This window comes from Schistocerca gregaria, chromosome 5, assembly GCF_023897955.1.
Source record: "Schistocerca gregaria isolate iqSchGreg1 chromosome 5, iqSchGreg1.2, whole genome shotgun sequence".
Taxonomy (NCBI): Eukaryota; Metazoa; Arthropoda; class Insecta; order Orthoptera; family Acrididae; genus Schistocerca; species Schistocerca gregaria.
The window spans coordinates 197630258-197654455 of record NC_064924.1 but is presented as its reverse complement, the minus strand read 5'-3'; the positions used below and the strand labels follow the sequence as shown (position 1 = coordinate 197654455).

General features: G+C 41.1%; 2 protein-coding genes across 6 annotated transcripts in view; one reads left to right on the top strand and one right to left on the bottom strand.

Annotated features, from left to right (window-relative positions):
* The first annotated feature begins 217 nt into the window (after window positions 1–217).
* LOC126271914 (protein C1orf43 homolog) lies at window positions 218–24059 on the top strand. Its single transcript, XM_049974306.1, has 4 exons — window positions 218–1466; window positions 10667–10829; window positions 22908–23127; window positions 23382–24059. Exons 1-4 carry the CDS (start codon window positions 1308–1310, stop codon window positions 23593–23595), a joined length of 756 nt encoding a protein of 251 aa, XP_049830263.1. The 5' UTR covers window positions 218–1307; the 3' UTR covers window positions 23596–24059.
* The window catches only part of LOC126271912 (focadhesin), a 273808-nt gene continuing 273559 nt past the window's right edge, over window positions 23950–24198 (bottom strand). For 4 of the 5 annotated variants that reach the window (XM_049974302.1, XM_049974305.1, XM_049974303.1 and 1 more), the window contains exon 19: window positions 23950–24198. In XM_049974302.1, coding sequence (XP_049830259.1) covers window positions 24034–24198 — 165 coding nt within the window. In that variant the 3' untranslated portion in view covers window positions 23950–24033. The other variant, XR_007549156.1, reaches the window with a different exon arrangement.

The following is a 24198-nucleotide window of genomic DNA, read 5'->3' as shown; positions in this document are numbered from 1 at the left end:
CATACCTTAGATTCAGTTTTTAAGGTATTTTTAACTCAAAAGAATTTTAATAGGATTATGCAAGGGTAATCATTGTACATGCTACATTAGGATGGTTAACGGAGGATTCTCTATAACATTGCTTAATTCGTTAATATGAAAAATATAGTACAGGTTGTTGTGTTACATAGCAGTTTTGAAAAACGCTCCCATTTCGAAAAATACGCCATATATCTTCAGTGAGTAATAAGATCGCTGGGGAATGCGTGTCAGTTTCACCAAATTATCAGAAACTGTAAAAAGCTTGAAGTTAAATTACGGAAACCGCAAAAAGCTTGACGTTAATTTCCGTAACAGGCCCTTGTGAGGCAGATATAATTGCTCTATAGGTTTCCATAGAATTTTACTAATTGTACTTGCTGATATTAAGAACTAACCTTCGAGCATTAGAATGATCTATCTGTCGTCATATATCTCTAAGTTACTCCTCATCTCCTGTCGAATGCGATTACGTCTCTCATTAAAGCATTTTGCTTTTTTATTTTGTCTTGTATCAACACTAATAACTTGTCATACGATGTAGAACTCATCGGAAAGTAATATATAAATTCTTTTGGATCCGTGATTCTGATTTCAGCCATTAAATTAACATGTGACCAGTTGCTCCTCTTTCAACCAATCTCGGACACATTTCCCCTTTTTCATTGTTTTCTGGTGCTTGCAAGCAATCGCTAATATAATTGCAGCACACGCTTTCTTCTGGGCATTCACCATCTTACTCTCGTGAAATCGTGTTGCCAACTGACAGTTTGTGATGGTATTATTGATGGTGTGAGGGCGCTTCGGTATATTGATGGCTTGAAAAACTAGAACTGTCAGTACATATTGAAAGCTGCCGGGCCCTTAAATGTCACGTCATTCTTGTGATGTTTATCTTTCAACCCAGGATTTTAAATTCTAGACGCCTTGCTTCGACCATAGGTCGAAGTGTGGTGCTGTATCTCCGAAGTGTTATCATGTTGTTGGGAACGTTATTTTGAAAGCAGAAGACATGCACAGTACAAGCTCTGAACGCGAGCAAAATAATAGTATATTTAGTGGCAGCTAGCGTTCAGTTGTCTTAATTACTGATGCACTGCCGAAAATGTCGAAAAAGCATTGCGTGAGGTTTTTGAGACCACAGCCCACAATTTCTTCGGGGTAATTCGCAGTAATAAAGTGCGCGATGGTTGCTGTTTCGTGAGAATGTGTAGCCAACACATAGTATATAATTCTAGATAGTATTTACCTTTGACAGCTATTAGGATATCGACGTGTAAGTAGTCAATATGACACAAGAATTATCTGCTGTCACCGTCGTAATCATTATAGGATGTGGAGTTCTGGCCTTTGTATTACTGTTCATATTTGCCAAAAGACAAATCATGAGATTCGCCTTGCGTTCAAGAAGGGGCCCACATGTACCCATAGGCCATGGAGCGAAAAAGGTTAGTTGTCATTGCAGCCTTTTTTACTCCTCTTGTGTGGTACTGGATAGCAATAAATATGTGGACACTGGATAACATGTTATACCTGTCACACACAATATTTTCATTCAAGGTCTTTATTTACAGTGTTTTTTACATGGAAGAGTGTAAAGATAATCAATCAGTTGTGATTCATATGTTATCAAACATATTTCGAAGCAATGATTCAGGAAATATCAACAGTTATGAATTTAGGCCTATTAATTTCTATTATAGCTGCTTAGAATTGCATTTTTGGCAAGACTTCATTAGCTACAATGTCAGATGCATGAATTCCTTAAGCTAGCCTATACCCTATAGTGAAGTTGTACATAAATCAGGTCAAGGGGAATATTGGATACTAGTTGAATTGTCTTTAACCAGTGATATAATGTGACTGGCTGCTGTGATGATGTCTATGTGATACCCATTTGCTCGATAGATGTCTCTTTGCATTTCCATGTGTTAGTCTTTCATTTATGTGATACACATTGCTTCTTTGCATTTTATGATGTCATATACCCACTGTCTATTAGGTTTTGTTGCATCTTTTATTACCTTTAGTAATCCAGAAAAGGACTTCCTTGATTAATTAGCCTGGCAACTTGGCCTACCCATACCTTTTCAGTTTTTAACTGTCTCTCAGAATCCACTCTATGCTCTGATCCCCCCCCCCCTCCCCTCATCCCATTAATTCCTTTCGAAATGTCTTTTATGGTTTTTCTCGTTAAGTGTCCACATCTGCCTGCCAAAATTCAGAGCTGGTTATACTCAGATTATAAACTTCCTGTCACACATGCACCACAAGTTTAGCCTTGCACAATAATTCCAAGCCAATTTAGGTGTTTTTGTTTGTGTTATCATGCCCAGCCAATCATTTTCTCCAGCTGCCCATATCAGCTAGTTGTATGAATTCATAATTAGTTTATACAATTTTCTTTACCACAAGGTGGTTGTGCATTACTTTGCTCTTAATGTTAGGATTATCTTGCTTTCTTTTAAATTTGTTGCTTCTATTGGTTATTGAAGTTTACCTGCTGTAGGTGTTGTTAACTTGTATTCTTCCTTTTCTCAATTTAGATATCTGAAACTTGCTTTAGGGTTTGGTAATATGAAATGTTGTGTGACACTTCTGTCTTGAATTCCCCTATCCTTTTGAAATATAATTTTTTATTTATTCATGTACAAGCTACATCACAAAATATATAGCAACTAAAAAAGGCCAAATAGGCCTGCATAATTTAAAATGCAAAATAGGCATGTTTATATAAAAACATATTAGTAAAATACAGTGGAAAATCCGAAATACATAATCAGAAATATAATATGTAGACCTAAATTACTTTGCTCATTCAGAATTTGGTGTAAGCTGCAGCTGTCTCAATATAATTCATGAATTCCTCTTGAGTACACTCTCTGGGTGCATCCATTAACAGGCATTTAACAACAATCACACTTGTCATGGTCTATGTAGCCGCACCTTTTCATAAGTTGTTTTGATTGCCCCATGCCTTTACGTAGTTGTTAGAGGTTTTCCAGTGTCACCAATCTAGGTGGGAGCCCTGAGGTAAACATTCTCTGTGATAGGGACTCCTGGGTATTCTTCTTGCCAGAGTGACTTTATAGAAGTTTCAGTTGGTTGTACTGAGTACAAAATATGGAACTTCCTGTAGATTTAAGCCTTTTGGACATGAGTTGATGGCTGCGTAGCAGTTGACACTTGTCATTCATCTGTTTGTTTCTTTCAACCTCAATAATCTTCTGACATTTGATGGGACAATACCTGATAACGAATATAAATGGTCCACTCTAGTGGTTATCTTCTTGCACCTATTGTTTATAACTGCATTGGTTTTTTTAGTGATGAGATCTTTCCCAGACTGGGCATCCCTACTTGACAACCGAAAACCAGGTGGTGAGTGCAGAGTATGTTTGTGTTGGTGCCCCACTTTTCAGATGTCAGTTTATTCAGTATGCCATTAAGTTTTTATGTGCTTGTATTTTAGCTTTTGTTTTCTCAGTACATTTCTTATATGTTAAGGTTCCTTCAAGGGTGTTGCCCAGATAGGATGGATGACTCCCAATTGTTATGGTGAGAAAGACACACTTGTGTTCTACTGGGGTTTGGTTTTAGATTATTACATCTGTAGCGGTTGATGAGTGTTGTGAGGTCTTCACTCAGGCTGTTTGTCTCATTAAAAGATTTTGCTTGGTATGCAATTGTTCTGTTGTTAAAATTTTAAAATTTACAGTTGTTCTATCACCAGCATAAATAAAAGATTTGAGCTTTTCGGCAACAGATGGTCGTTACTATATATGTTAAACACAGTGGGGACAGCACACAACCTTGTCTCATCCTGTTCTTATTTCTCCATCCGATTCTCTTTTGCTGGGCTTCACCGAAGAATCTTCTATTAAATAGTAGTGAATTAAGAATTTCTGTAATTGTCATCCGATTTTAGAAATGAGAGTTTTCAAGTTTACAGTGTCATATGGTGCAGCTATGTCAAATCCCCACGCTGTAAACTGTTTTCGACAACTTGAATTAGGTGAGAGTCTGACCTGTGTAGGATTTTTCCAGGTGGAAACCTATTCTGTTCATTATTAACCTTTCAAAAAGTTTCAGCGAACACAGCAGGGGCTCACAGTTCTTTTGGGAATTAGTGTGTGGTGCACACAGGGCCCTGAGCTATTGTAGCCAATTCTTCCTTCCCTGGTTGCATTTCTTTCACCCTGCCCTCCCTCCCTACCCTCGCTCCTTCACCTCTGCCCCCTCCTTTCCCTCTCTTGGTGTTTTAATTTATTCCCTGTATTGCTTGCAATTTTGTTCCTTCTTCCTATTCTTTCATCCTTTTTGGTGTGTAGGTCCCCACTGGAGATTTGACATACACTTATCAATTTTCTGTTTTTAGTGAGAACCATTTGGGGAAGAACTCCCTCCCTAGCATCCATCAGTGATGTGGATTCCTCTCCCCCCTTTCTTCCCCTCTCTCTTCCCCGCTGTAGCCCCATTCCATCCTGATAGGTCATGAACACCTGTAGCCAGTCTGTGTGGTGGGGCTGTTACGTACCGGCTGAAGTTCCCGATAATACAGGGATCACACTACTGATACCTGAGCTTTTCCCTCCTCATGTATCCCAAGATGTGGTTGCTTGTCTTCATGGAGCATCGGAAATGCCAGCAACGGCCACCATGCTAGGTGGCCCTCGCTGTGGCTGGGTGGCACCCATGGGGAGAGCCCCTGACCAGAGTGAGTGGTATCAGGGTGGATGCTTGGCGCATGAAGCATATCAAGCTGCAAAAATAGAGCTGTTCTCACACAGCCGTTTCTTCGAATGGTGAAGCCACTTCAGATGACCCGGCAGCCATCTCTTCCCTGGCTACACCGTGGGAGGAGGGCCAGACTCTCAGTCTGTACTAGGAGGGACGGGAACCCGTTCACCACCACAAAGCCATTGTTTTTTAATATCGAGGACAAGTTTGGTGGAGTCCGCTAGTATGCTCCCTGTTGATCAAAGTTTCTTCTGCCACCTAATCTGCAGCTCTTTGTGTTTGTGATCATCTTGACAATGCCACAGTGTCTATTACTCCTCACCAAATTCTGAATATGGTCCAGGAGTGATTTTTCATAGGGACCTTATCCTGCAAACTGATGAGAAACTCCGGGCTAATCTGGAGTGATGTGGTGTTCATATAGTTTGATATATGCAGAAGGGTCACAAAGACAATCACACTGATACTGATGCCTTCATTCTGGATTTTGAGGGGAGTACCCTCCCAGACAAGGTCAAGGTTATGTGCTAGAGATCTGATCTGAAGCCTACATCCCACCACCCAGGAGGTGCTTTCAGTGCTTGTGTTGTGGGCATATGTCTTCCTGCTGTACAGCAGCCTCTCTGTGTGTTGACTGTGGACACCCTCTCCATGGAGGAAGCCCCTAGTTCCACCACTTGTGTATGTCAATTGTCATGACCACCACTCCCCTCACTTGCCGGATTGCCCAACTTACAGGAGAGAAAAGAAGTTCCAAGACTACAAGTCCCTGGATTGCCTGTCTTATGCTGAGGCTCGCGAAAAGTATGAGAGACTCCATCCAGTGTCAGTATCTTCAAAATTTGCCTCTGTTACAGCCGTTCCCCCTGCTAGCTATTTCTTACCCCAGCCATATCCCCCTTTTCCCTCCCCCCCTCCTGCAGTTCCCATGATCTCCCACCTGGGAGTCACTTCCCTCCATGGCTGAAGAAATGTCGCCCCCCCCCCCCCCCTTCTTTGGCATCTGTGGTGATCGGTCTCACCCTGGGACCCCTGTCCCTGGTGTCTCTCAGGCTCTTTTGACCACAAGATGCACTATTTGTGTGCCCCAAGATCACCTGCTCTCTTGTGTTTGCAGACCTTGCAGACACCTGTACTCCCTCTGTGCCCTGCCCTTTTCCATCACTGAAAGGGAAGGAGAAGAATAAGAAACATCATAAGTCCCAAGACAAGGCCCCTGTGACGCCACGTAGATGCCATCTTCTCCCTCACAACTTGAGCCTGACATCTTATTTATGGATGTCAACCCATCCTTGTCGGTGACGACCACTGACCAAGTGACATGACCTCCTCTCAGCTTCTTTATGTCTAACCTGGACTCTTGCCACACAATTATCCAGTGGTATTGCAACGGATACTATCATCACTTACCAGAAATAAAAATGTCATGTCTCCTCCTATACTGCTTTCTATCTTGCTCTTCAAGAAATGCACATCCGTGATGACCATTCTCCAACATTTCATGGTTATTGGGTGTTCTGTCAGAACCATGCCGGCCTCGGGGGAGCATCTTGCGGAGTCTGCACTTTGGTTGACTGCGATGTCATTAGTGATTGGATCCCCCTATGTACAAATCTGGAAGCAACAGTGGTTAGAATCCAAATGACTCTGGCAGTCACTGTTTGCAATGTCTACCTCCCACCACATAGGCTTCTTCCTTACATTGAACTCTTTACCTTAATCCAGCAACTCCCACACTGGTTTCTATTCCTTGGGGACGTAAGTGCCCACCACTCACTGTGGGGGAGTGCCACTTCAACAGGTAGGGGTCTCCTAATTGACCAACTTATTATGGACCTCAATATGTGTTCCCCAAGCCACTTCAGTGCCACTAATGGCACCATTAGTGCTATTGATCTCACGATCTTCCCTGCTCTTGTGGTTTCCCTACATTGTTCATCCCATGATGACCTTTGTGACAGTGATCACTTTCCAGTAATTCTATCACTCCCCTGTTGTCGCCAGGCAGTTAGGCCCTCACATTGTGTATTCTGCAGGGCCAGTTGGCCGTTATATATGTCTACTGTGCACTTTGACACTTCCCTCTCGAATTCCATTGATGTGGTCGTGCATGGTGTCCTTGCCAATATTCTTCAAGCTTCTTTCCTCAGGGTCTTCGACCGCTTTTGGCTCACAGATGCTTTTGTGTTACAATGGCGTGACAGTATAGTTGTCCTCACTGTGAAGCCTGGAAAGAACACAATGTCTCTCGACAGCAACCGCCTTATAAGCCTGATAGACGTGCTTTGTAAACTGCTCGAGAGGGTGGTTAGTTCAGATAATGTTGGGTACTCGAATCTCCCTGTATCACTGTGGCTTCTGGACAGAATTATCTCCAACTGACCATTTACTCAGGTTGGAAACAGCCATCTGACAGACTTTTACTAACCACCAGCACCTTGTCGCAGTCTTCTTTGACCTACATAAGGCATAATACATGGCTTGGCACCATCACATTTCAATTACCCTCCATGACTGGGGCTTCCATGTGCTTCTTCAGATTTTTATCTGCAAATTTTTATTTGCGAATTTTTATTTCCCCGGGTTTGAGATGGCACTTAGTGCCCTTCAGATTCAGGAGAACAGTATCCCACAGGGTTCAGTGCTGTCACATTCTTCCTCATAGCTATCAGTGGGCTTGTAACCTCTGTTCGCCGTAATTTTACACCGACGATTTTTCCATCTGGTGCAGCTCCCACTCAGTAGCATCTGTTGAGCACTGGCTCAAAGGTGCCATCCAATGGGCTTCGTTTTCTCCCTCCAAAATACAGGTTATGCATTTTTGTCATCGACCCACCATACACCCAGATCCAGATCTTTATTTAGGCAACCAGTTCCTCGATGTTGTAGTACAAGCTCCTTTCTTGGGCCTTAGTTCTGATAAAAAGCTGACATGGCTGCCCCATTTTCACCACCTGAGGACTACGTGCATGCAGAAGCTTAATGCTCTCCACCTCCTACCTCACATATCTCAGGGTTCACATCTTACCACTATTCTCCATCTTCACTGTGCTGTAGTCTTGTTCAGATTATATTATGGTAGTCAATTTTATGGCTCAGCGACTCCTTCCACTTTGCAACTACTTGACCCTGTTCACCATTGCGGAGTGCGTCTGGCTGTTGGTGCCTTTTACATTAGTCTTGTTGACAGTCGCATAACAGATACGGGGATTCCCCTCTACAAATACAACAGAGCCAACTCCTGGTTTCTTGTCATTTGCAAATTCCCTGACCGTCCCGTGTATGCTGTCCTTTTTGCAAACGAGATATGTCTCCTTCCTGACAAACTGTCCATGGGTGGGATTGCCGGTTGAATTGTGTCTCACTTCCTCTCTCAGGGTCTCCATTTTTCACTCACTGGATCACACCACGTGTATTTCCTCCCATAACACCCCCCCCCCCCCCCCCCTCCTCTGTATGGTGCCTAGACCATGGATTAGGACTGACCTATTCCACGGTCATAAGGTCTCTGTCGTCCCTATGGTTTTCCGGCATCTTGTACGTGCCAATCTTGCAGAGTTCCAGGGTGCCACCATCTTCTACACTGGTGGTTCTAAGACAGTCGATACGGTGGGATACACTTTCACATCTCCTACTGGCTTATTGCCTGGATCAAGTAGTGTGTTCAGTGTTTTAATTTGTTCAGACAATGAGCAGCCTACAGTCTATTGACCGTTGCTACGCTTGTCTCCCTTTGGTCTCTGCTATTGATGACTCTCTCTCTGCCCTTGGCCATGCTGTATGCTCAGTTGTCTTTCCCTGGGTCCAAAGTCATGTGGGCATCCCAGGGAATGAAATGGCTGGCCCTTTGGCTAGAGAAGCAGATACTTACCTCCCATTCCGTTTCATGATTGCAACTACGTATAAGCGGATCCACGTCAAATCTTTCTTTGCCTAAAAGTGGAATGAAATGTGGTGGGCTACTGCTAATGGCAATAAACTCCGCACAATCAAGGAGTCTACTGCAGTTTGGCACTCTTCCTTCTGCACCTCTCACAAGGAGTCCACTATTTTATGCTTTCTATGTATTGGTGATACCAGGCTCACCCATTGTTTCCTCCTGTGTAACGAACCACCCCTACAATGTCGTTTGGAGCCAGACTGACAGTATCCCACATATTGGTGGAATGTCCCCTTCTTTTGGCCCTTCGTGCTAAGTATAGTCTTCCCGATTTCTTAATTTCAATATTAGCAGACAATTTACAAATGGTTGAACTGGTCCTCAGTTTCCTACATGAAAGTGGTTTTTATTTCCAGATACAAGGTTTTGCTTTACTCTTTGAGCAGGGGTAGGGTGGTTTTGGTTGGGACCTCTCTGCATGTCTTCTTGGTCTGGGACCTCATGGCCACTCACCCATAGAAACACTGCCCTTCTTTTCCAGTTTTTAGATTTGGTCTCACCTTTTATGCTTTTTAGTATGTGTGTTTTAACTTCATTATTTTATAATTTGATACCCTTGTCTGGATCAATCCACTTTTAGCAGACCCTCTTTCTTGTGTGGGTAACTTCAGAATCGTGTGACTGATGACCTCACTGTTCGGTCCCATAAACCCTCTCAATTAATCAATTTTGGAATTTTCATGATCCACCAGTAGCAATTGGTAAAAGGCTGACTAACCACTTTTTGGTTTTTTGGCCGATTTTAAATTATTTCATTCATGATGTCAGCAGCATTTTCAAATTGCTTATGGCATCTTTAAGTTCTTTCATTGGAAAATCTGCACCCTATATGTTACCTTTCTTTGTTTTGTTTACTTTCAGGTTAGATAGCTGCTTTATTTTTTTCGGTCAGCTTTATTGTTTAATAAAATCTGGTCAGCTGTTTGGTTAGTTGTTACATTTGTGTGTGGAGGTCTTATCGTGGGGTCATTTCATAGTTTTTTTTTAACAAGTCCCCACACTTTCCTAGTAGTGTGTGTCATGCCCATGCCCTCAACAGTCTCCATCCAGGTATGGTGCCTTTGGTCACTTAGTGCTCCTAGTAAATCTCTCTCAGGCTCAGTTGTTTCTTTGAAGAGGGGTTTTTATCAAAGAGATCACAATACCTTTTGCATGGAACCTTGTTTTCTATTGTAAAGCCAAATATATATTCTGTCCTGCATCCTCTTGGGATTATCTTAACAGAGTCTGCCTCAATAGCTTGCCCAAAGTTATTACAGTGCTCTGGCTTGTGTTCAGTCATTGAAATCTAATGGAAACTGTAGCACTGATGTATATGTTCTTCAGCATACTAACATAAGTTGTCTCAATGCCTTGTTTCTTACGGGTTGTTAATACAGATTCCACCAAATCAAGTCAATTTTAAGCTTTCTTAGAATCTAAGCATTTTGACAGTAACCTTGTTCATGAAATCTCAAATAACTAATATTAAAAATCACACTCACCTGCAGACCATATTTCACTCACTGCTGTGATCCTGTAAACCTCTTAGGCTTGAAAGGTTGTGTGCCCATTATCATTTTTCTCAAATTTTAAAAATGATAACACCAAAAACTTCAATGCTGTACCAATTACTATTGTTTTCATTCCTTCCAATTCCCTGCAGTATGTATGTAGAAGCAAACTTGGGAACTTAGTGAGGGACAAACATATGTATGATTCTCTTGTTCAAGCCGCTTGGGAATATACATATTGTACCTTGACAGTGACATTTCTAGTGTGCTGTTTGGCAGAACATTGCATTTACCATTTTATGTGTGACTCAATTCGTCTTTACAATATCATCTATAACTCTATTCACTTCAGTAGATTTTAGCATCTTGTCATAAACTTCAATGTTTCTTGTTTATTGGGGAGTTTATTTTTTTAAAGTAACTGCAGAAATATGCTCCATTGTGAATAAACATGATCATTTGAATTTCCTTTCAGTCCTTAAGAAGAGAACTTGAAAGAATGATTGATGTTATTCCTCGTATCGTATATGAGCCAAAACTTATGACAGATGATGATCCGCAATATATCCTTCAGCCCGGAACTGAGCTCCCACCACACTATTTTAGACTGAAGGCAGTAGATGATGTGAGATTACTAGGTAGGTACCAAAAAAGAATGTGTAAAATAAGAGAGCCATGAAATTAAGCCCAATTTCACAGTTAGATCTTGATGAAATATTTCTCTTTTAAATGACACAATGCCAAATTATGCAAGTATGTTTGTCTACATAAATTGTCATTGATTCTGAGAATTTCTGCTCTGTAAGTATGAGTCATATAGTTTTTTCACTAACCAAAAATATCTTAAACTTGTTCAGCAAAAAAGAGTGGCAAATATGGTATATTTCAATAAGTCTTTGTTTTGTACAATGCAGATAAGTGTGTAAGAATCACATCTTTCATTACATTTTCAAGGAAGACACAAAATAGAAGCATTTGGTGTAATCTATTTCCACAAGTTTTAACAATAAGCTGTGTCATTATTGCAAGTGGTGTAGACCAGCATGGGCTTAAAAATTCAAGAATATCTTTTTATTTGGCATTTAAAATTCTTTTGTTTCCATGTTATCCTTTGATTGGCTTAAAATTAGTTGCTTAAGATAAAGTTTGATTCTGGTGAACAACAACAGCAGCTGTAAGGGAAAAATAATAATTTTTTTTAGTATGTTGAAAATATAACCCCTGCTTGTACCAAAACAGTAAGTTTGTGTTTGAGACAGAAGGTAGTGGGTCATTTGTAGAGAGAGTCCAGGTTCTTGATGTGAGAGAAGTTTGTGGTTGGTGAATACCACATTACTACCTCAAGAGCAGATGGCTCAATATTGAAAGATCCTTAAAAATTATAACTGGTGATGAAACGTGACTTGATCAGTTTGAAAAGAAGTAGCGTTGTGGGTCTTTGGAGCTGACACTTGCCGAATAGAAATGAAGGGAGCAAGGAATGTAGTCAAGACTGACTTGCAGTTCCATTTATGCAAGTCAGCCCTGTTTCACATGAAGCAAAGGTTGTAATGAAAGCTAATTATGATCATGTACATCTTCATTTCAATTTTGGCAGTATCTGCAGAAGCAGCCAAAGGCAGAGCTTTGCATGATGTTTTTCCCACAATGTTAATGCAGTAGTTCCAACATAGGCAGAACTTGCTAAAGTGGTTTATCCCTCCTCTTTCCCCAAAGGTGAAAGATATAATTGGCAGACATAACTTTGAATCTACAGAATTGGATGTAGATGCTTAATAAGTTTCCATTGTTTGAGAGGATGCACCAGAGCATACAACTTCAATGAAAGTACTTTGAGACAACATGGAGGTAATTTTTGTGCACAAGGAAGAATTTGCACTATTACCTCAAAACTTTTAGTGACCCTTACCTTCTTTGATTCCATTCTTATATCAAATTTTGAAGCTCAGTGGAATCAGAGTGCACTTTTAGCCCTGCTGAGAGAGAGAGAGAGAGACAGACTTGAATGTGTCATTGACTGGGATGTCACTAGACTTTTCCTTGCAATAGTAGGTTTGGTCATGGTTGTGTCTTGTCAGCCTGACATGAGGAACTGTCCCTCACCAAACTAATGCAGGCACTACCCTTTTTATGTTCCATAGTGACAAGGCTGTAATATGAGTGTCTTTATGTGAGAAAATCTGCCACATACATAAAGTAACGATAAGTGTTGCCATTATCTATTGTGAATGATGATGGCAGATACATTGTAGATGGGTCACAGTGCAGTACAGCACATCACTCCTTATTTCAACATCTAACAACTGGTGATTAGAACTGCCATTCACCACCTACATCTCTACTTTGAGTTACAGAAGCCACTTGCTCTCTGTGTCTATGTCTGCTCTCCAACACCATAGGGTGTGCGGATCAGTACTAGCCCAGGAAAACCAACATTGATTAGATTAGATTCAGTTTTCATTCCATAGACCCAAAAAATGAGATGATTCTTTGGGTGCAGAACATGTCAGAAAATATAACATAAAACATTTGAATATAATACTTACTACCTTGATCATTTGTCAGGAGATAGTTGAAAATAAGTTAATACAATGCAGTAAACTGGGACAGCTAATATTTACAGAATTAACACACTGTCAGAATGAAACACTGTTGTCCACTATTAATAAATTTATCATACACAAAATACCTAATCTAGACTGTTGTGACCAAGTGTTGTCAAAACTGAAATCTAACAGATATTTTTACTTAAGCTGACTTAAGTCTCTGTTAAGATATTCATCTATGTAGTAGGAGTCACCTATCAAAAAGTCTTTCAAACTCTGTTTAAACCATGCTTTATCTGAAACCTAGTTTTTAATGGTTTCTGGTAATTTATTAAAAATTATTGAATATTGGACCCTTTTTTGGACCAAGGTAAGTGATTTTAGGCCTTTATGTAGATTCTTCTTATTCCTAGTATTGATACTGTGTACTGAGCTATTGGTTGGAAATAGACATGTATTACTTGCAGCAAATTTCAGGGTCAACAGAAGTGTCCGATACCACGTGTTGGCTTTGACCTGTGTTGTGGTGTGTGACGTCATGACGGTGCACAGTTTGGTTTGTGAGTGTGGCGTGTTTGTAAATGTTGTCGTGTTGTGGTTTGTTGTGCCCTCTGGTGGTATGTTCAGGGCTTTCATTTGTGTGGTGTAATGGGCTCAGTTTGCTCTTGCTCATTATCCAGAATTGTTAGAGTGTTGGCTGTGTTTGTAGTGGAATTCGTTTCAGTGATTTAACGATTTTGTGGTTTTGTGTGAAGGTTAATTTAGTTTTGTTCGCTGTATGTCGTGTGGTAATTTTAGTAAAATTAATCGGCTGTTTTTATTCAGGAATGGATATGACGGGTAAAACTAATAGTGCGTGTCTGAGGAATGTGATGGGGAACACGGCTTTGGAACTGATAAAGTTTTTGCAGCTGTTCAGTTTAATTGCCGAGGTCGTCAAGTGCTCTATTCGTGGCAAAGAAATGAAGTTGGCTAAAGTTCCCGCGTCTCAGACCAGGGACAGTTATATGTACCGCTGTCGAAAAGATGACATTTGGCATTCCGTATGGCGTGGTTCCTGGTTTGAGAAGTCTAGGTTGGTCATGCATGGGATTGTGCTGGTGACGTATTATTTTTGTTATAGATCCCCACACAGTTTTTGTGCGCATGAGACTGGTTTGAGTGAGAGGAGTGTGCTGGATTGGTTTTCTTTTTGGCGTGAAGTGTGTTCCAAGTTCATTAAGTACAGGGGTAAGCTGGGGGGGGGGGGGGGGGGGGGCATGGGGTTGTTATGTAGGTAGATGAGTCGCAGTTCGGGAAAAGGAAGTATGGGAGGGGTAAGTCTGTGGTTGGTCTCTGGGTGTGGGGGGCTGTTGTTCCAGGGGTGGGTGTTCTGAATGTGTTTTTAGGGTTGTGGAAGGGAGGTCTAAGGCAGAATTAGCGGGGTTAATTGAAGAGTACGTAGAACAGGGGTCCACAGTAGTTTCAGATGCATTTTCTTCATATAGGGGGTTGGGTGAGAGGGGTTTCAATCATTCAGTAGTTAACCATAGCTTAGAGTTAAAAAATTATGAGACGGGGGCTTGTGCAAATACAATAGAGTGGATGTGGGACTGCTAAGTCTTCTTGGGTGGGGGAAGAGGTGCTCTTCCAACCTTCAGTCTCATTTAGATGAGTATTGTTGGCAGAAGAGTGTCCCCGAGGGCTACTGTGTTTTTCGTTTATTTAAGGGCTGTTAGTAAAATGTATAGGTCGAATGTGGTTGGTTAGGGTGGTTTGGGTAGATGGCTGCGACTCTGGGTGGGGTGGGTGGTTTATTTCATGTTAGAATGTTTGTGAGGGGGGGAGGGGGAGAGTGTGTTGGTTTGTGTTATGGAGGCTCTATTTTGTTGAAGTTTTTGTTGAGTTGTGTTGTGTGATTGAGATTTTTTTTATGTTCCATTTGATTTTTGTTTATGGTTTTTTTTTTTATTTTGGGGTGAGGGGGAGGTTGGGTTGGTTGGGAGGGGGGGGGGTTGAGGTGTGGGTGGGTCGGGTCTTTCTTTTGGTTGAGTATTTTTTCGTTTGTGTGTGTGTGTGTGTGTGTGTGTGTGTGTGTGTGTGTGTGTGTGTGTGTGTGTGTGTGTGTGGGGGGGGGGGGGTGGCCAACCTAGTTTGTGGTAAGTTTTTATTTTTTCGTTTTTAGTGTATGTGTTGTGTGTTGGGATCTAGGGAAGTGTTTTATTGAAATGTGTGGCTGTGAATTTTGGTATTGGTATTGGGAGATGTTTTTGAGCTATATAGGTCAAGGGAAGTGTTTGATCCCAATTTATGGGATCAGCAGCTGCTGTTGAGCTATATAGGTCAAGGGAAGTGTCCGATTCCAGATGATATGGTGTTTAGTGGTATTTGGGGAGTTTTGTGATGTTGGTTTTTTTCGTCATTTTGCGTGGTTTTGTATGGGGGTGGGTGTCTAAATTTGTTTATATTTAGTTTGTCCCCAGCCAAAAACCCTCCCATTTCCCGCGCTTGTCCCGTTAGTGTCATTAGGCTTTTTGTGGAACGTGTGTGTTTGTTTTTCGATGTATTTTCATCCTCATAATGTGTACGCAACGACTTTATATGCGCAACATTAGAATCGTGGTTTAAGGTCGTTTCTGCCATATTTGTGATGTCATGGGTCAAAGCAGATGGGCGAGATCAGATGCTTCTGTATTTCCAAATCTCATGAAGGAATATATATACTGAGAAGCAGTGGTTAGAATACAAAGTTCCTTGAACAGGTTTCTAAAAGATGTTCTTGAATTTACACCACAAATGATTCGTATCACATGCTTTTGCACCCTAAAAACTTTTGTTCAGTTTTATGAGGTGCCCCGGAATATGATCCCATACGACATAATAGAATGAAAGTAATTGAAGTAAGCAAGCTTTTTTTTTTTTTTTAAATATTTGTATCTCCTACATCTGATATCATTCTCACGGCAAATACAAACTTATGTGTTATGCCCTGCCCAACTGAATTTATTATCGAGTTGTAATCCCAGAAATTTAACACTGTCAACCTCTTCAATCTGCAAGTCTTCATACATTATACTCATGCTGGAAGGAAATCTCTTACAGGTTCTGAACTGAATATAGTGGGTCTTCTCAAAGTTTAATGACAAAGAATTAGCTTTAAACCACTTATTAATGTCAGTGAAAATTTGATTAGCAGCTATTTCTAAATCCATACTTGACTTGCTACTTATTACAATGTTTGTACCATCTGCAAACAAAAGAAACTTAGCATCTGGCAATGTGACAGATGAGAGGTCATTAATATACACAAGAAAAAGCAATTGACCCAAAATGGGACCTTGGGGAACAGCACATGTGGTTAATTCCCAATCAGATGATGACTGACTGCACAGGTACTTTGCAATGACACCCTTTGTTTCCTGTTAGTTAACTTTTAAACCATTTCACACCATTGCCGGTGACACCATAATACTCTAACTTACTTAGGAGAATGCTGTGGTTCACACAGTCAAAGGCTTTTGACAGGTCACAGAAAATGCCAGTAGCCTGTAATTTATTATCTAATGAATTAAGTGCATTCTCACTGTAAGTGTATATAGCTTTCTCTATATCCGAACCCTTCAGAAATCCAAACTGTGACTTGGACAATATATCATTTGCAGTCAGTTGCTTAAGGAGACACTTGAACACAATCTTTTCAAATATTTTTGAGAAAGCCGGCAAAAGTGAAATTGGTCAATAGCTTGATGGTATCTCTTTATCCTCCTCCTTCTAAAGAAGCTTAACTTCAGCATATTTTAGCCAGTCTGGAAATGTTCTGCTGACAAATGAGATTGATACCACAAATAATTTAAGATAGAACTTTACTTGCATGAGCACTCTTTGATTAACTTTGTTGGTATGTTACATACCCACTGGAATAATTAGATTTTAAGGATTTTGTGATGGATGCTACTTTTTTGGGAGCTGTGACATTTCCATTTTAGTGAAGTTATTTTTAAAGACTGGCCTCAGACACTGCATTGCATTGGTCACCGAACCTGATAACCCCAAGCTGTCAGTAACAGAAATAAAGCAGTTGTTTAAGAGGTTGGCAACACTAACTGTACTTGTTACCAAATTTTCATTTATTTTTAGAGCTATCTGTTCCTTTTCCTTTTTGGCCCCACCTGTCTCTGTCTTCACAATATCCGATAGAGTTTTTATTTTGTTACCTGATGTAATTATCTTTTTCTCACAATAAAGCTGCTTCGATTTCTGGTTTACTTGCTTCAGTATTTTGCAGTCTTCTTTTTAATGCATTACAATTCTAATCTCAGAGCTGTTCCTAGATAGTAGATAGTGTCTCCTCTTTGTCCCACATGATATCTTTATTCCTTGTGTAATCCACGGTTTATTTTTTCACTTGTGTGTGAGTTGAGTTACCTTTAGGGGAAAACGATTCTCAAAAGTTGAGGCAACTTTATTAATGAATGCTTTGTATTTTCCAACTGAGTCAGATGTATTGTAAACTACTATCCAGTTCATGTCTTTGAGCAATTTCGTGAATTTCTCAATTTTTGACTTATTTATTACCCTCCTGTACTCAGATTTAATAGATTTTTTTTATCCTGACAAGTTTCAACATTTAACACAAGATGCTGCATGTCAGGATCAGATAGCCCATTTGCTATTGGTTTTGTAATATGTCTTTTTACCCTAGATTTGTCTACAAAGATATTATGAATAGCAGTCTCAGAGCATTTACATGTCCTCATAGCAAAGTTCACACTAGGAACTAAATTGAACGATAGTGTTACTGACTGCAATAATTGTTCACTGACAGAGCTTTTCAATAAATCCACGTTAAAATCACCAGCAACCACTATTTCCTTGTTTTTTAATATGAGGTGGGACAGCAAAGCTTCCAGAATTTTTATGAAGAAGTTAAAATTTCCTGAAGGGGATCTGCATATACCTTCTATTATAAAGGACTTATTATGAAATACTATGTCTGTTGCACAAGCTTCTAAGTGCTGCTCTGAGCAAAATTTATTAATATCAAGATCCTTGAAATCAAAACAGTTTCTGACAAATGTGGCTACTCCTCCTTTCACCATATTTCCTCTACAGAAATAAGAAACTAACTTGAATCCTGTAACATTTAACACATCTATACCAGTGGTGACATGATGTTCAGAGAGGTAGATTATATCAACTGGTTCGCTCAACTCTAATTCTTCAACACAAATAAGCAACTAATTAAGCTTACCCCATAGTCCTCGGATATTCTGATGCAATAATGACAGCTGATTTTGTGTGCTGGCTGAATTACAACTGGATGAACCTAATTTTCCTGCCAATTTTTGAGTATCTTGAATTTCAATCGGAGGCTGTCTGCGTGAATTGTGTATGTTAAAATTTGCTTTCTGTCTGCCAGTTTTATCAATGTGAATGTCATTTTCAGCCTGTCTCTGAACAACTTTTGTTTCTGCCCTTCCTACCCTAAAAAAACTGCTGATCTGTCACTTGTAACCACTGGTACTTTACCACTTGTGACAGTGCCCCCTCCCCCTCCCCCCCTTAAGTTGTTTGCTATTAACCCAGACAGTTTTCCCTTCCCTTCCCTGTTGAGGTGAAGGACATGTTTAGTATAGTCCCACCTGTTGATAGTAAACAGGAACCACATTGATATGAGACCCCATGCCCGATCCAAGCAGCTGTTCCACTTCTAAATTAACTCTCCTAACAGAAGAGTTTAAATGAGGCCGGTCAGAGCGACTCAGAACACAAAGCCCAACACCAGTATGTCTCGTTGCTGAAGCTATCTTTACTAGGTCACTCTCAATTGAATAATTTCGTTTCCTATCTGTGCTGTTGCCCGCCCCACCCACTATTACCATGGTGTCTTCCTTTGTGAAGTCTTTACAAAGTGAACCTACATCCTCTATCACCTGACCCAGACTTGCACTGGGTTCGGAGAGAGTCATGATATAGGTCACCTGGACTGGTGAGTCAGAATACATTGCTACATGCCAAAGACAGGGTATGACTGCATACCAGAGTACTTTTCAGGGAGACGATGCAGAAATTCTTATTTGGTTGATTTTAACAGGGTTTCCAATAAATCTGCCATTACTTCTCTACGGGAAACTGTTAAACAACATGCCGTCTGACCAAGTGCACCCAACTGTTCACTTGTAGCCTCCTACATATGACTGTGCCTAACACCAAGAGAACGCTCCACCCCATTGCTGTCGTACTGTTAGAATTGCGGAACACTCCTAAGGACATAAGTGCATATGTGGGCTTCTGTGTCATCTGATTTCAGTGCAATTGGAGCACATCTGGGAAGAAATTGAGTGAGATATGTGCTACTTAGATCAAACTCATTGAGTTGAGAATAGCTATTGAGCATTACAGATTAGTCTCATTTGCACATTACATTTTATTGAGGACCAGTTTCAGAGGGCAAGCAGCCATAACCAAATTTCAAAAAATGATTAAGCTACCACTTTGTCAAATAGTTTTGCAAAATCTGATACGTTTTGGTAGCTTGATCACTATTTGAAACTTGATAATGGATGCTTTTAATCCAAAACCAGTTGTCAATTAATTGTAACATGCGAGTGAGACTGTAGACTTCTACTACACGCTGACTACTTGCTGTTGCTCTGTGCCACCATGGCAGATTCTGTAACAGATTGAAAAATTGTGGGTGAGGTTAGGTCCTTAGCACTGTTGGTATCCAGAGGAGGCAATGTCTTGATAAACTGTTACTGTCATCAGTGTGAAAGTGGGATCAACAACTGCCAGCAGTCACCAATTGTGAACATAATTTTCGTGGTGTTGTAACATTAAATTCAAACAGTGTATCCCCCCCCAAAGAGAACTTTCTATGGACTGACTGACTAGCTGTATTTTAAGTTGTTGTAGCTTTTAGAGTTTGGTTTCGGATTACAGTCCTATTTTTTGCATACTGTTGTCATCCTCCTCCTTCCTTGATTACCTTGCAAAGGTTAAAACAGTGAAATGAAAATAGTACACAAAGGATGAAAAAAAGAGAGACGGATTGAGAAATAACAAAATTGGTACAATGCACTTGGCCACAAGTGTTTTGGTACAAGGAAAGCTTATTGATTTGAAGTATGAACTGTTGTAACAGTCACAGTATTCATATTGGCAGCTCTGACTTTGACTTATTCCCACACTTAGAGAGAAATGCTGTTAAACAACATTTTGAGTTTAATGGGAACTATACACTGATAAGCCAAAACATGACCACTGTCCTCTGCGACATTGGATGCCGTCAGGCAGCATAGCAGGCATGTGACTCGATAACAAAAGTTTGTAAGTGGAACAGACATGGATGGGAAATCACCTGAGTGAAGATGTGGGCTGCAAATGGGGAAACCCATTGAGATAAGTGACTTTGACAAAGGGCAGATTATTATTATGCAGAGCCTGTGGACGAGTATCTCGAAAATGGCGAAGCTGGTCGAATGTTCATGTGCTGCTGTCACCTACGGATGAGATTAGAACAGTGAAACTACAAGTGCTAAATGAGACAGTCACGACTCTTCACAGGACTTGGAATTTGGAGGCTTGTCTGCTCTGTAAAGTAGGTTAAATGGTGATGTGTGGCATCTCTGCCAAAAGAGCACAATGCTGGTGCAAGCACAAGTGTTTCAGAGCACCCCATTCATACACTTCTGGAAATGGAAAAAAGAACACATTGACACCGGTGTGTCAGACCCACCATACTTGCTCCGGACACTGCGAGAGGGCTGTACAAGCAATGATCACACGCACGGCACAGCGGACACACCAGGAACCGCGGTGTTGGCCGTCGAATGGCGCTAGCTGCGCAGCATTTGTGTACCGCCGCCGTCAGTGTCAGCCAGTTTGCCGTGGCATACGGAGCTCCATCGCAGTCTTTAACACTGGTAGCATGCCGCGACAGCGTGGACGTGAACCGTATGTGCAGTTGACGGACTTTGAGCGAGGGCGTATAGTGGGCATGCGGGAGGCCGGGTGGACGTACCGCCGAATTGCTCAACACGAGGGGCGTGAGGTCTCCACAGTACATCGATGTTGTCGCCAGTGGTCGGCGGAAGGTGCACGTGCCCGTTGACCTGGGACCGGACCACAGCGACGCACGGATGCACGCCAAGACCGTAGGATCCTACGCAGTGCCGTAGGGGACCGCACCGCCACTTCCCAGCAAATTAGGGACACTGTTGCTCCTGGGGTATCGGCGAGGACCATTCGCAACCGTCTCCATGAAGCTGGGCTACGGTCCCGCACACCCTTAGGCCGTCTTCCGCTCACGCCCCAACATCGTGCAGCCCGCCTCCAGTGGTGTCGCGACAGGCGTGAATGGAGGGACGAATGGAGACGTGTCGTCTTCAGCGATGAGAGTCGCCTCTGCCTTGGTGCCAATGATGGTCGTATGCGTGTTTGGCGCCGTGCAGGTGAGCGCCACAATCAGGACTGCATACGACCGAGGCACACAGGGCCAACACCCGGCATCATGGTGTGGGGAGCGATCTCCTACACTGGCCGTACACCTCTGGTGATCGTCGAGGGGACACTGAATAGTGCACGGTACATCCAAACCGTCATCGAACCCATCTGCTCAGCAGCAGACCACTCTTGAGTGTTCACATGTTGACTGCATGACATCATCAGTTACAATTGCAGGGGGCACGGGGACTATTTGGATTCGGCCGTCAATCAATGGAAACATATCGACTCTTCAGGTGAATCATATTTTTACTACACTAGGTTTATGGTGATCTCCACAAATGCCATTATTTAGGTGAAGGGCGGCTAGAAACATGCAGTGCACCATGGATGCAGGCTGCAGGGACCAGTATTATGCTAAGAAAGAGATCCTCCTGTACTTGCATGGGACGTGTGGTTGTCCAGACACACTGATAGCTGCGAAACACCTGCATCCCTTCATGTGTGATGTCTTCCCTGTGTCTTGGAACCAGAACTGTGCTACAGTAGTTTAAGGAGCATTATAGTGAACTCGTATTGATGTCTGAGTGACCAAATTTGCCAGATGTGAACCCTATGGAAACCATCTGGGTTGTGATGTTTAAAGCTTTCCCGGCGTACTGATTGTTACATAGAAACACGGGAGAACTGCCGGATATCAATAACTTCCTGCCACGATATTTCGGCGCAGAGTCTTCTTGCCATCTTCAGGTGAATGCCACTGTAGTAGTACTGGCAAGTACACACTGAGCTCCGCTATTTATAGCCTTCTGAGGTGACATTGCGCATGCGCTGCTCAGCATGCACGTTCATAACGGCTCTCTGCGGTGCGCCTCGCGCCCTCCACTGTGAAAGCCTGGCATATCGGTGTCAGGTCGAATTCCATCTTTATGCAGATAACTAAGTCGACTACTAAGTTTCTCTATAACAGGATTCCAAGCAGAGTTCAGCTGATAACCGCTATCTCGATTGATGAGAGTCTCGTTGTCAGACAATCTTATTTCCACAGATTCATTGATAATCGAGCTCCAAAAGTTTGATGTATGGGCCATCTGGGTTACTATTGGATGCCATCACCATGTATGCAAATCAGAGTCCCATTATTTTTGTGAATTACGTGATCTGTGCATAGACGTCTAATGCCACATACCTCCAAAAAGCTACCAACAAACTGTCGGATACCTTATATATGTCATTCCAAAGACACAAGCTATTAAACAGGTTGTCATAATGTTTTTGTTCATCACTGTGTATAGGTTTCTTGCAGACCTACCAGATTGCACTCCAGCAATGAAATTTACTCTTGTCAAATACTGAACAAGAGCGTAAACCTAAAAGAGAACTACATTGTAAACATATCAGTTATTTATCCAAAAATGGGTTTTCAGTGGAAGACTCATAAATTTTCATCTTGCCTCATTCATTCCCAATAATGAGGTATAAAATATGATCAGTAGTCACATTGTTATATAGGAATTTTTTGCAAACAATACTAAAGAATTTAATTAGTGGGGTGCAAGTGTGCAACCACTTTCTTTGTCAACATTAAAAAAAGGATGATTGTAATGCAGTCTTCTGTAGTGAAGACATCTCTTATCCAGTTTTTAAATTATCACCAACAGCAAATAAAATATTAAACATCTTTTCTTATTTGCTACATTAAATACTGACTAAAAACAAATTTTTTTTTTTCAAAATCTCTGCCAGAACAAGAAATAACTAGGCAAGATAACTGTTTGGTGCGGCATCCACCCGAGAACCTCCGTGCTTTTCTACTTTCGGCACTGGCAGTGCCTTTGAATGGACTGGGACCAAAACTTGTTCATCAATTCTGTGACCTGTATGAACATGCAAGACATGATCCGAGTGAATTTGGAGATGAAGAATATCAAATGTATTCAAAGTTACTCTTGAAACTAATAGATGCGTAAGTATTCATTTGAGATGTGTTAATAAATATTCTAACTGCTGTTAGAGTTCTATGTTTATGTAATGATGATATAGTGGACATAATTTGGGTCATTTAAGTAACATAGTGATATTTTATTTTACGTGCCCCAGATTTTTAACTGATTGGTAGCAAGTGTCTGTGGAACCAAGAAAGAGCAAAAAAGTTTTATTTCTATGAAAATGAACTCGGTGTGAATTTGCGAATTTTAAATTTTCGCTTCTCTCTTGCAGGGCTAAGATGCTGAAATCATATCCTAATAGTCGTAAATCTAGCCCCAGCAGGACTCCTTTGAAGAGAAATCAAGATAAATACAGGAACTTGCTGGAAACAAAACTAAGGTCTGACAGGAAGCTAACAGATGAAGTTCTTTGTGTTAATGAGAAAGAGATCCGCCCATCTTCTCTCCCTGTTTCACCTGATGAAAACAATGAGACATCAGTCTGACACAAGTTGAGCTGTACTTTACTGTGGCTTTGACTCACAGTTGGACAAAGAACTGCTAATGTACATGAAAGGGCAAATACCTGAACAGTCTACTTGTGCATTTTCTGTCAACATCCTAATGCGCCCATTTCACAGTTGAAGTGTTGACGTATATGAATGTCCTGAAAGTGTTTCTTTGTTCTTTAGCAGTACTGAATTACAGACTTAGTTCCAATTGTGGTGCTAAGATAACATATCTGCAAATACTACTGCAGGTTGAATTAGAAGGGTATCTGTGGCTGTTAATAGTTTCTAGTCATATATCTTCATAAGATAAGCCAAATAATGATTTGTTTCAAAATCATATAATAAGAATGATGCATTGTTAGCATAATTGTTTTTAATTGCCAAACAAGCTTTGTTACAATAATGTTATGAGCTACACAACTTGTATGTTCACTAAATAAAATTCCTTGGCGATCGAAGATTAACAATTTTCATCCAAACTGTGTTTTCTTTGAAATATTTTGTATGGTGCAAACTTACTAAGCCATCATAAAATACTGCTGCATATAATGGTGATGCTACACTGGACTTGCACATATGAAATAACCATTCTGTCAT